Genomic DNA, 14226 nt, shown 5'->3' on the forward strand with positions numbered 1-14226 from the left:
CCTGTGCATAGAAGGGCTACCTCCAGAGTGTTTCTGTGTATACTCAATAATTGCAGTGCCTGGGACCGTACCTGTGCTTCTTCCAGGTGTGCCCTCCTCCCCCCCACTAATGCAGGGTACAATTATGGTACATTAGGAGCTGGTTTCTTGGGTTTCTGTGACCTAAAAAAATATCATCACCTTTTAGTGAAGAGACTCTCTGAGCCAAGCCAGGCTGATCCTCAGATGACAGACATTTAATTTGTTTCCAGGCCTGTCCTTGGAATCTTTCCAATGTGGTTGGACTGGCCAGAGTTTACATTCTCCTGGTCTCCCAGAATTCAGGGGCATTGGAGGTATCAGAATTAGGCTTTAATAAGCCAGATGATAAGATAAAATGGAGAGAAAATAATGAAGATGAAAATCAAATAACAAGATAAAAATCAAAACTTATATTTGTAGGGAAATAGACAATTTACAATTTACACAGATTCTTGTTTGTCCTCTCAGAGAATCTCCAAGATAAATAAGGATCGTTATTCCCTTCTTAAGGAAAGGCAAACAGACTGAGAGGATGAATGATCTGCCCAGTTACACAGCTAGAATTGAGGCTTACACCTGCCTTTGTGACTTCCTTTTCCCTAAAACCTGATCCCTTCCAGAATAGACAAACTTCTTAAGCCTTTTCCCAACTTTCTAATTTTGAGCTAACCCAAGAAAATGTCACTTTTCTAACCTCTTTCTGGTTTTAGTTTGTTATCTTACTCCCCAACCCAAATACAGTCAAGATAATGAGGATATCTGGCATTCACATTCTGCTTTGAGGTTTGTGAAATGTTTTACAAATATTATCTCATTTTATCCTAGCAATAACCGTAGAAAATAGATGCTACTATTATCCCCCTCTTACAGATTAGGAAACTGAGGTAGATAAGACACAAAATGACTTGTTTGAAAGTGTCTAAGGCTGCATTTGATCTCAGGTTTTCCTGATTCCAGGCCCAGTTTTCTATCCATTGTGTCAAATATTAACCTGACTTCACTTAGCAAAATAAAATAGTATAAAGTCTAGGTGACAGAAGAGTCGGGACAAGAGCAGAGGATACAGATGATGAATTTGGCTTTAGATTACTGTTGAGCATAAGGTAGATATGCAACCATTGAGAAATGTCCAAAGATTGTCTAGATTTAATTTCTAATTAAAACATTAGAAAAGGACCTGTGTTGGAAGTATGGAAAGATTAACAAGAACTTCTTTTTTAAATAAAGGAGTTAGTTGAAAATTTACAAGTTGATAATCTCAGAGTGTTTCCTAAAAGCTGTAGCATTGAGGTAGTTGGAGGAGGAGAGTATCAGAAGCAAGTTGACAAAAACACAAGACTCTTTGGGGTGATTTGGAAGCATCAGGCAAGACCTAAGAATCTCTCTTCCTTTCAGACTTTGCATAAGATAATCTTCCGTGGAAATCATTCTCATTGCCACTAAGAGAAGAAGAGGGAAGGATGTAAACAGAAATGAGAAAGAAGGAATCTTTCAAAGTAATCCCAGTAGACCAGACAGAAAATGCCATCTACATCCAGAAAAAGAACTAAGCAGACTGAATATAAAACGTTCTAGGTTCACTTTTTTTCTGCTTTTTTTTTTAAATCTCTCCCATGATTTTTCCCTTTTGCTCTGATTTTTCTCTTCCAACATGATTCATAAAGCAATGTGTGTTAAAATAAATAAGTGAGGGGAAAAAAAAGAAAGAAGGAATCTTATCCCTGTACTTGTTCCCATGGAGATGGTGCCATCCTCCTTAGGAGAGGTCATTAAGTTCTTAAAAACATTTATTTGCAGTCCACTTTAAAGACCATACTCATTATTCCTTCTTATTTCCCACCTGACTACTCTCTGCTGGATTCTCAAGGAAACTCTTCATTCTCCAAGTTCACCTCAGCACCTCTGTCCCTGGGGCCTTTCCCACTCTCTGATTAGAGAGGAGAGGGGAGACTTCTTCCCTAAACTTAAATTTAGGGAAGCCTTCGAGGCCAGCCAGCTTTTTATTTCCCATCGGCCTGCATTTCTCTATCATGGCCCCAGTCATCTTACTTCCCAATTCCTGCTTTCCAGCTGCTTTTTTGTATATTGTCTTCCCCCATAAGACTGCAGTCTCCTCAAGAGCAGAGATTTATTTTTCATCTTTGTAGCCCTTAACACAGTGCCTGCGATCTAAAAGGCACTTAACAAGTATTTATTGAGTGACTTCTGGGTGTCTAGATCCTAGATTTGACTCTGTTAGGAGTTGATCTTGATTATTCCTTAGAAACCAAGGATCTAAGGGAGCCCCCTCCCTCATGACCTCCCCTTCTCCTCGCCTGTGCGAGTCTCGGCTTACTGGGCACCATGCTTCAGGTCTTGTACAAATTCAAGCTTGAACCACTATTATGGTGCAGAGAACCCTCCAGCTGGGTGTTTATAGGTCTCTCTCACTGGCTCCCTACTTGCCAGGAGGCAGCTTCATGTTGCCACATAATTGGTGTGCTTCTCAGTCCTCCTATAACATGAAGGTTATATGGAAAGGCAACAGCCTTCTGAGGCTCTGGGTCTTGGTGAACTTAATTGTTTATGATTCTTATGCTTGAGGAATAAAAATCTTGTATGACCTTTGCATGGATGCTGTTATGGAAAAGTGTATTCCCATCCACCTCAATCCTGCCTTAGTCTCATTATCACTTGTACCAAGGGGTTTTTTTCTCCTCATTAAAATAAAGCTTTAAACTGAAATTCCACCCATGGACTATTCTGTTTAAATTTCAGCATTGATTCTAATAGTAATAAATTAACATGCATAATAAAGTGCTCTATCAATAGAAAACACTTTCCCAGAAACCATCTCAGTTTATCTTCACAACAGCTCTGTAGATTAGATAGTACATATATTATCATCCTTATTTTAAAAATAAAAATATCAAACAGCTGGCTTCCTGCAAGACTCAGTTCAAATTCCAGCTACAATGGGCCTTTTTCCACCACCCTCAGCAACAGAGCCTTCCCCCTCTGAGATTACCTTCTTTCTATGAGAGAGAGAAATAGAGACAGAGAAATACATACAGACAGAGAGACAGATGGAGAGACAGGCAGAGAAATGGAGACAGAAAGCAGACAGACAGAGAGACAGAGTTAGAGACAAAGAGAGACAGGGAAACAGAAAAGAGAGACAGATGGACAGAGACAGACAGAGAAACAGACAGAAAAGAGAGGGGGGAGGGAGAGACAGATGGATAGAGATAGAAAAGACAGACAAACAGAGAGGGACAGAGAGAGGGGTAAGGTAAATGTACCTAGTTCTTTTTTTCTTGTTTGATTCTCCCCTTAGAATGTAAGCTCCTTGAGGGCAGGTACTGTTTTTGTCTTTCTTTGTAAACCTAGCATTAACAGAGTAGATGCTTAATAAATATTTGTTGTTTGACGGACTGAAGTCCTGAACTCACATAACTAGTAAGTGGGAGAGCAAGTCCAGCCCTTTTCATTGTTCCATGTTGCCTTATTTAAAGTTTTATTTATTTGTTTTTTGACTGAGTGATTTCTTTGGTATGGAATCAGCATCCTCTCGCACAAACTGGAATGCTGGACAGTTGACTAGAACACTGAGAGGGACTTAAGCAAGATCACAGGATAAGGATGTATAAGAAGGGGGACCTAAACCTAAGTTTTTGTGTTTGCTGATGGTTTGGTTTTTTCCAGCTCTCCCATTTGGGGTTTTCTTGGCTGAGATGTTGAAGTCATTTACCATTTCCTTTTCCAGATGAGGAAACTGAGGCAGACAAGGCTCAGTGACTTGTCCAAGCTCACACAACTAGTAAATGTCTGAGATCAGATTTGAACTCGTGGCTCTGGATCCTGACTCTGGATCAGCACTGGATCTGGAGAAGCACTCCTGACTCTGGATCAGCACTCTATGCACTGCTACACCTGGCTGCCCCGGGTTCTTGGAAAGTCTGATAAGAAATCAGTGATCCTTACTTGTCCTGTGCAGAGGTGCAAATTTCCCCAAGCCTTCTGACATTACCATCTGCCATTCTCCTGTATTTCTTCTCTCCCCTAAGTCTATGCGAGAACAAAAGAATAAATAGGAAGAGAAAGCTAAATATCTATATTGTCAAATTGAAAGATGAGCCTCCAGGAACTTGACCCGTGACCGTTTGAAATTTGTTTCCTTGTCTGGTGGTTGAACTAATTAAGGTTTTCTTGACACTCTTTCATCATCTATGGACCTCTTCTCAGATTAATGTTTTTAAATGCATAAAATAAAATGCATACTATTGACCTGTTGACATATAGTTATCAAAATGTTTTTTTTTTTTAAATCTTGGGTCCCAGGTTAATAGTCCCTGAATTTGATTTTCTAAATTTCCATGATCATATGGTGTTTAGCTCATACATAGTATTCAATAGATATTAAAAAGTTAATTAGGGAGTAGAACAGTTAATTAGTAGGTAATACCAATACTTAGGGTCTGTGGAATATTTGGCTACTTAAGCACACTTCTGGCAGACAGCTGTGGTGAGTCTAATAAATAATACTCTCCATCTGGTCACAATTTAAAACCACATTCTCCTTAAATGCCATTTAAATTCATGAAAATCAAGGCTGTTGGGATGGGAAGCAAAATCAGAACCCATTTTCTTCATTTTTTTAAATCTAGAGAGGTCTGCAGAAGCTAGAAAAAATAGAGTAGTTGCTTTTTATCTCAAGGGGGATACCTTATGGATAGCCAGGAGAAATAGCATTGGGGATCAGCCAAGAAGTAGCTTGGCTAGTTCCAAGATCCAATTGATCTTGGAACAATATTGCTAGGGTCCTGCAGACAGGGATAGTTTTTGCCACAACTATACCTGTATGGTTTAAGCTAGTTTTTCCTGAAAAGGTATGGAAATCGTCCTCAAGTCTTAACTGACTCATGGGACTACGATTTGGACTTTTGAGGTAGCCTTCTGGTTGTCTGAGTGCAAAAAAGTGCCAGGGGTGCAAGGAGTTCCAACTATTCTCCCCAGGCATCAGATCAAGAATCTTGGGCAACTGAATCAAGACTCCATTCTTGATGAATATCTTTTCCATGTCCTGTCAAGTAAACCTCCTTTTTTAATTAAAGCTTTTTATTTTTCAAACAATATGCATGAACAATTCTTCAACATTAGCCCTTGCAAAACTTTGTGTTCCAGTTTCCCTCCCTTTCCCCACACCCTCCCATAGATGGCAAGTAGTCCAATATATGTTAAACATGATAGAAATATATATTAAATCCAATGTATGCATACATATTTATACAATTATTATGCCACACAAGAAAAATCAAACCAAACTAGTTAAAAAAAAAAAGAGAGAGAAGCAAAATAAAATGCAAGTAAACAACAACAAAAATAGTGGAAATGCTATGGTAAACCTCCTTTTAATGAATATAAAATATTTCAAGAGCATCTCATTTTGTTCTAATCTGTAAATGGAAAGGAATGGATCTGAGTATGTGGGGGCGGAGGGAAGATTGCCCCTAATCTAAAAGGTGAGTTTAGTGCAAAACTGATGATCTAACTCCACCTGAGCCCAAGTTAATGTGCCTAGGCCAGTTAATGCATATTGGAAACTTTGCCTAGCATATGTATTTGAAAATTTTCCTATCAGTGTTTTCTTGGAACCTTCATTCATCAGTGTGATGGTATGAATAAAAAAAAAAATTCAATTAATCACTATCATCTGGGGCTTGATAACTAGAAGCATAATATCTACAAACAAGAATCATATGGAGAACTTAGCCTTCTAGAGAAATTACCTCTTCCCTTTAGACCTTGGATAAGGCTTCTTCTAGAGAAAGGTAGACTAGTGATGTCAAATTCAGTAGAAATGGGGGACACTAAACCACACATCAGGATCCCTAGAACTTACATGTTGACTTATAAAACCATACATGTTTATATTTTTTTATGAATATATCAACACCTTAAAATCAGTTAAGAGCTGTGTTTTAATCTTTAGGCTGTACTCAATAGTGCTGTGGGTCACATACAACCTGGGTTTGACCCCTCTTGTGTAGACCATCTTTAGCAGGAATTCATCTCAGTGTCTCATGCCTCATTTGACATTTGTGATCAGAAGGACGTTGAACAGAGCTATTTATTTCTTCACCTACATTTACTAGTGAATGTTCTTTTACGTTAACACCTTGTTCTAGCCTGTGTAGCTGCTTTCAGGGGACCTTGGAGACTTTCAGAAAAGCAGTAAAGCAGGTCAATGATACCAAAAGGCAAAGTTATTTAACCTGTTTTAGCTCAGGAAGCTTGTGGCCTAGCTACATGGGACATGGGGAGGGGGATTAGGAGGCAAGGATACATCTGGGTTAGAGTCACCTTAAAAATTAGGGCAAAATTGGATCTCTGGAGGGACAAGATGTCCAAAACTCAGCTGAGAGATCCAGGCCTTGGCTGAGATGATATTCAGGCCAGGAAGAAGGAAGGGATCAAAGAAATCCAAGAAAAGGAAGTCTTCTCAATTAGGTATGCAATATCCCCCAGGCTGCCATTTTGGAATGGGAACCCCATACTCCCAGATGCAAAAAAGCATCAGAGGGAAAGGCAAAATCTATCTGTAGCTCTGATTGTTTTCCCACTTCTTGTCTCACAGGTAGGGAAGCAGGACCATGTAGCAAGGTCATATGGAGCCTAGAAGTCCCTAGCATGGAAGGCGCCAGAAATGAGGTATCCTGGAAAAGGACAGGGTAGAGGTAACTGGATAAGATGCATCGGCAAGTGCCATTAGGAATACAGACATATCCCACTGCCAGAAAGACAGACCCAGAAAACAAAATGTTTTGGACCATCACATATGCATGAGAGAATCCTTATTAAAGAGACTCTAAAGTTGCTTTTTTCCCCTTCGTTTTTGAATCTAATTTCTTTCAGTTGTATAATTTTAAAGATGTAGGGTGCTATAGAGAGGGATGTGTGTATGTATGTGTGTGTGTGTGTGTGTGTATAGGAAGAGAGGGAAGGAGAGAGAGAGATAAACATAGAGACAGAGGAGAGGAGAAAGACAGAGGGGAAAGAGAGAGAGGGAGGGAGGGAGAAAGAAGAGAAGAAGAAAGGAGGGAGGGAAAGAAAAAAGGAAATGAGGGAGAGAGAGGAAGGGGGAGAGAGACACAGAGAGAGGGAGAGAGACAGAAACAAAGATGAGAGAGACAGAGAGACAGATGAGAAAAACAGAGAGAAAGAGACAGGCAGACAGAGACAGGGAGAGACAGAGAGGAAGAAATGAGAGAGACAGAGAAAGAGACAGAGACAGAGGAAGAAAGAGGGAGAGACAGAGAGAGGGGAAAATGAGAGAGACAGAGAGACAGAGACAGGCAGAGAAGAGAGAGAGTGATAGAGCCAGAGAAACAGAGAGACACCGACAGAGCACAGAGAGACAATCCATGCTATTGTGTTTCTCATCCCAGATAATACATCTTTCTCACAGTAGCCTTCCAGACATAAGACCAGGGCCTAGTATATGCAAAGAACACTACATTTATAATTTTCTTTCCCTGTTTTTAACCTACCTGGTTTAGGTATCAGTACCATGTCTGTGTCATAAAAGGAATTTGGTAGGGCTCCTTCATTCCCTATTTTTTCAAATAGTTTATAAAGCATTGGGATTAATTGTTCTTTGAATGTTTGGTAGAATTCACATGTAAATCCATCTGGTCCTGGAGATTTTTTTTTTTTTTTTAGGGAATTGATTAATAGCTTAGAACACTACATTTAGAACCAGGAAGCCAAGATTCCAGCTGAAGCTTTGTCACTAACCAGCCCTGTGCCCTTAGGCAATAATATGTCCAACTCCTATGGACTTGTGTTTGCTTATCTATGTTATAGATGATCTCCACATACTGTAACTACTGTGGCTGACAGGGGGCTACCTCATGCATTCCTGCTGAGCAAAAACACCCTTCCCTCTCTCCCCAAGAAGCTTCACACTATATCATCAAGGTACAGGTTGGAAATATATATATATATATTTAATTTAAATGTAAGCACTCTTTGGTACAGAGTTTGATGGATATCCAAGAAAACTTTGTGCCCAAAGACCTCATGCTGTGAAGCGATTGTGACATCACTTGCTAAGCGGCAATTCACAGGAATCAACAGGAAATTGGGTGAAATTGATTTTTTTATACCAACACCTTCCTGTGCCATACTTTTTAAAAAAGCATAATTATATTTTGATGGAGAGGAAGAGACTGCAAAGCTCATTGATTAGTTGAGCAGTGAAACTGCTTACGTCTAAAAGGACGCAAAATGAATTGGAGACCAAACATTGACAGTCGGGGATTGGAAGGTTGGAAAGGTATTCCCCTCTGTTCATTATGATGCACTATCTCTGAGGAAGAACCAACTCTTTCTTCAACTGAAGAAGAAGAGTCCAGCCATTATCCACTTCGGAGAGTCCCAGAGGATGGAACTTAGAAAGTTAAAAAGCAGAAATTTGTCCTGCTGCTTCTTCCTAACAAGTCACCTAATTGTTCTACGGGAGCATCTGGAATGGCAAAGGGAGGAAACCCTGGATGCCACATCTGGGAGCCATGGACAAGCCTTGAGCAAGAAAGAATGGGCTTCCTAAATACCTGTCCTTGCAGATAAAGGAGTTTTAGGGATGTTTTTCCTTCTAGTTTTTTATTTCTAAAAAAAGAATCATTTCTAGCATAATTGAATATCTAAAAAATGGGGTGAATTAGATTGAAAATACAATATAGATTAGTCCAAACATGATTCTTTGGGACATGAAAACAATAGGTCTAATCACCTGAAGTCAGGAGGACTTGAGTTCAAATTTGACTTCAGACACTTAAGACTTCCTAGCTGTGTGACCCTGGGCAAGTTACTTAACCCCAATTGCTTCAATGAGAAAGAGGGGGGAGGGAGGGAGAAAGAAAGGGGGTAGAGAGAGAAAGAAAATAAAACAATAGGCCTAAAAATCACGTTCCCTAAGAAACAGAGAATTGTCGTCAAGTGGAATTATCAATACCAAAAAGAAAACAATACTGTTAAGGTAGCTTGTGACTTTTCAAACATTATTTTAAAAATATAATTCTAATAGATTTGTGATGGAAAGTGTCATCCACATTGAGAGAGAGAACTATGGAGACTGAATGTAGATCAAAAGCAAGATATTTTCACCTTTGTTGTTGGTGTTTGTTTGCTTGGTTTTTTTTTTCTTTCTAAATGTTTTCCTTTTGATCTGATTTTTCTTGTGAAGCACGATAAATATGGAAATATGTTTAGAAGAATTACACATGCCTTTAGTATCTCTTATTCAGTCGATCAACAATCATTTTAAAAGCACTTACTGTATATCAGGCATTGTGCTAAGCACTGGGGACAAAAATAAAGGTAAAAACAGTCCCTACCCGCAAAGAGCTTATATATTTTTTAAGTTTATTTATTAGTTTTTTTACATTTATTTTTAATTCATTTTGATTTCCATTTTTTCCCTCTCTCTCCTCACCTCTCCCCCAGATGGCAATCAATCCAATATAGGTTCAATAATATTAAACATTCCACATTAAATATGTTGTGAAAGAAGAATCAGGACAAGAGGGCAAAACCATGAAAAAGAAAAGACAACAACAAAAGTGAAAAATAATATATTTCGTTCTGAGTTCAGACTCCGTAGTTCATTCTATAGATATGGATAGTGTTTTTCCATCTAGAGTTTTTTAGAATTGAAAGAACTTGCATTCTAATGATATTTTCAGTATCAGATGAGGGGGAGAACACTAACCAGGAGATGGATAGATAGATAAATGGATAGATGGGTGGCTGGAAAGACAGACAGACTGGATGGATGGATGGATGGATGGATGGAAAGACAATTTTTTTGTCTTTCCAAGACTTTCACCAAGACTTTCAATTGCAGAGAAGGTGCTCGCATACAGCAAGAATTCTTGCTGGCATATTTCTACACCTGTGATAGATGGGTAGATAGATAAAGAGATAGATGCTTATTCGTTAAATGAATGAATGACTGGGAGAATAGGAATAGGTTATATATAAAATAATAAATATTTATTAACCAGTCAACACATACTTTACCTATACATATGTATAAATGTGTTTTGATATATGTGCATATGAGCATGTGCATGAATGAATGAATGAATGCCAATTGTGTAATAGGGACAGGGACTGGTCCTCTAATTTCATTATGTAACACAAAGAAATTAAATCAAAACTCATTATTTTCTGTCTCATAAGAATGAATTTTTGGTAAGTTTCCTGAGAGGGCAAAGAAAGTAGATCATTCTGTAATGAAAACTAGACATTTGTTCCAAGGAGTTTCTTTAGTAAGCTGAAAGTTTGCAAGCTTAATTGTATGTGTGGGGATGAAATGGAGAAGGGAGGCTGTGACAAGAACTGTTTGAATTGAGTTGGACGTGAATCTGGACATGTAGAGTAGGTTCTTGTTTTTCTGGCATTGTGGGAAAATGCAGTGTTTTAGCTAAATGTAAAGCATACTCCTTCAAGAGCTGAAGTTGCTTTGTTTTTTATTTTAACCATTTACAATGGAAATCTTCCCAAATAAACTACACACTTCCCTGCCTTCCTAAACATGCTTTAATATTTCCTTGGTGACCAAGATACTCATGAATATGACCTACTGTGCTGTAATAATAATAATAACTGATTCATATAAGTTTACAAAATGCATTACATAAATCATCTCATGAAACAATAGTGAGGTCTTCAGGAGTTGCAGGGGGTATGCTGGACTTTTTGTCTCTGGGCATCTGACTCTAAGAGTCATGTTCCTTACACAGCTGGACAGAGGACATATCAAAGAGCCCAGTATTCCCTACTGACTATAGAGTTTTCCTAGTTGGTGATTCTCTTTGCTTCCTTTCAGCAGGTACTTCTCAGTAAATCTGCTAGCAGTAGCCTCCAAACATCCCTGTATCCCAAATCCATCTACCATTCCCTTCTTATCTGCTGGCTACTATGATTTCCAGCAGCTGAAGGTTGCCAAGTGAAATCAGATAACCTGATTTCTTAAATAAGTAGCCTTAATTTTGCATATAACTATAAGTCAGTATTTCAGGAGGCTTCAGCTGGAGAATGTTCTGTCACCCCTTTAGAATAAGGTCCTACTTGGAAAGGATGTTTTTGTTTGTTTGTTTCTGTGTCCGTGGTAATATCATGGATGTTTGAAGCCACTGAGAATCTGACAAAGGATGGATGATGAAGTTGTTATTATTATTACCAATAATAATAACAACTTGTTTATATGGTGCTTTAGAATTCTTAGAGGCAATATAGCACAGTGGATAGAGATGCCCTTGGAGCCAGAAAGACTGCTTCTGACAGATACTAACTACGTGCAAATCACTCCATTTCCTGATGCTACAGGCAACCAGCCAAGACTTTCAATTGCAGAGGTGTTCACATACAGCAAGAAGAAATTCTTGCTGGGATAGTTCTACACCTGTGAAATCACAAGTCCCATTCCTATTCCTTTCCCTTTACAATTTATAAAACTTTCCTTTGTGATGCAGGGAGTTCTAGTACTATCTCTTTTATAGAAAAAAAAAACTGGAACTCAGAGATGAGAAGTTACTTTCTTGTGGCAGCATTAAGCACTTTGGCAAAAACTCAACTCTCTGGGTGTTCTAATTTCAAATCCAGTGATTGTCCCACAATACTTCAGTCTCTCCATTCTCCATTGAGAAGGAACATTTTAACTGAATTCATGTTCTTCTAAGCTTGGGTGTGAAGCTGGAGCTCTTGAGTATCTTGAGGCTTATTGGAAAATGGCCCCATGTGTGAAGCTTTGAATGATTAGAAGAAAAATAGCATCCAGTAGCTCCCTAACCAGAGGGTCACTTTGGTTTAGGATTTGATTTTAAGATTGAATCTGATATTGCTTAAAGGGGTTTAGCTGGGGGGAAAGCCAAACTTTGCACAGGGAATCTAGAAACTCAGGTGTTTTGATGTGGTCATCAATCTTTCTAAATGAGACTAGCCTTGGACAGACCAACAGTATTACAAAGTTGAACCTTATCTACAGACCCGGAGGGTTATGAAAATAGAGCAATAACCAGAGTAGACTGCCATCCAGAGCTAGCCTGCTGCAGGTAGCATTTGAACATTGGACTCAGTTTTGTAGGCAAAGGAAGCAGGTAGCATTTGAACATTGGACTCAGTTTTGTAGGTAAAGGAAGCAAGCAGCATTAACCTGCCATCCCTGAACATTCTCGGTGCCTGAAAGCAATGGCAGCCTGCCTGATCTACCTCATGGAAGCTCTCTGTCCTGCTGCTGTCCTGGCGTGAGCTAATAACCTGTAAGTGAATGCCAGGAAATCAAGCCTTTTGATATGTTCTGTGTCCAAGCGGGGAAAGAGCTATCTCTCCAGACATTTCTTCCATCATTGTTTTCCCATTCTTAAAAATCTTCTCTGGGTTGCTTGTCTGCTGGATGAAAGCAAGACTCCCTTCCTCTGGCTTCATTGGATCTTTCCTATCATTTCTATCCAATCTCATCCCCCACTATTCTCTAATAGAAATTATTGATTCCAGGTAGACTCCTCACCACCTCAGACACATTCCATGTATAATAAGCCTCTCTGCTTTTGCTTGAGATGTTCCCCATACCTGTAATGTCTTCCCCCTGCCTTTAGGAAAATGGAAATATAATTCTTTCATGTCCACTCTCCCCTTGTTATGTCTTCAAATATTTTAAGAGTCATGATTTCAATGGTATTGATATTCCCTCCACCAATGCAGATCGGAGCTCACATATAAATTGGTTTCGTCAAAAAATTGCAAAACTTTGTGTTTTATTTTGTATTCTCTAAATAGTTGTGCTTTACATACATATATGTGTTTATATATGCACACATGCACACACACACATTGTTTACCCCTATAGAATATACTCTGAGAACAGGGATTATTTCATTTTTTTAATCTGTTTCCAATGCCTGGAATATAGTAGCTACTTAAATGTTTATTGATTAATTGATCACCAGCCATCTGGGGATGAACTTCTTAAAACTTAGCTGGTTGTCAGATCATTTCTGGGTTTTTACTTGGAACCTTTGACTTCTCAATCAACAGATCCTTATGGAAGGGGTATCAGATATAAGAAACTACCTTCCCTGAAAGCCCAGGGCCCAGAATAAGAGCTGTCTGTTGATTTTCAGAATTTCTATAGCACATAATCTAAAACCACTGGTATAGTCTTCCCTTATTCTCTAATTGTTCTCCATATGTCCATATTTTCTCTTTAGCTGAATTATAAACTGCTCAGTGGAAGGATTGTCTTTGGCTTCTGAGTTTCCCATAATGCCTATCACACTACAACAAGCACTTATTAAATGCCTACTGTGTACCAGACACTGTGCTAAGTACTAGGGATACAAACATAAAAAATGAAATAATCCTCACTCTTAGGGGGAATTTGCAATCTGTAATTTAGAGGATGACAAAAGTATTTACTGGAGGGAAGGGTCTTTCAAATCACAATGGGCAAATAAAAACTTCTTCAGAAGCTGGAGCCATCAGAAGGATGGCTCTCTTAACCATTTACCTTTCTAAATGCCTCTGATTTTTTTTTACAATATAATAGTTTTATACCATGAACCTGTGACAGATCTGTTCTCTTGGGCTCATGGTCCTCATCATCCTGACAAATTCACATTACTGTTGATCTCCAACAAAGAACAAAATGCCAAGCTCTTGATCAGAGAGAGAAGCTCTTAGGGAAGAATGAAAACTGAATTGCAAAAGACAATTTTTGATCATCTTAATAAAATAAAGCACATGGTTTTCATTCCAGGTCCTTCAACTATACTATGGGAACCCGGGCGTTTTCCCATGACAGTATTTTTATCCCTGATGGGGGAGCAGAAAGTGAGCAGACAGTTCAAGCAGTATCACAGGACAACATTCTGGGCAAAGTCAAAACTCATCAGGTAAGAAAGTTTGAGCCCGGGAGTTAAAAGCTGAAAAGATGGGGTTGGGGAGCTCTCTAGTCTGGTTACATATAAAAGATCAAGATGACACAAAGATAGCCACCAAAGGGAGAAAGGCATTTCACTCTGTCCCATAAGAGCCTTTTAATCATCAGGAAGATGTCTACAATTTTGTTTCTCACCTGCCTGACAATATCTACTTTCTGTCCCAAAGTCCAGCCTCCTTTTTAACTGAGGATTCAGATTGAAGGTGATAGGGAAAAGATGC

General features: G+C 38.9%; 1 protein-coding gene across 1 annotated transcript in view; it reads left to right on the forward strand.

Moving 5' to 3' along the window:
* The window catches only part of CRACD (capping protein inhibiting regulator of actin dynamics), a 262434-nt gene that overhangs the window by 213803 nt on the left and 34405 nt on the right, over positions 1-14226 (forward strand). Inside the window, exon 4 of the mRNA XM_031941783.1 lies at positions 13823-13958. Coding sequence (XP_031797643.1) covers positions 13839-13958 — 120 coding nt within the window. The 5' untranslated portion in view covers positions 13823-13838. The remainder of the gene's footprint in view (positions 1-13822; positions 13959-14226) is intronic.

The sequence above is a fragment of the Sarcophilus harrisii genome, chromosome 6 (genome assembly GCF_902635505.1).
Source record: "Sarcophilus harrisii chromosome 6, mSarHar1.11, whole genome shotgun sequence".
Classification (NCBI taxonomy): domain Eukaryota; kingdom Metazoa; phylum Chordata; class Mammalia; order Dasyuromorphia; family Dasyuridae; genus Sarcophilus; species Sarcophilus harrisii.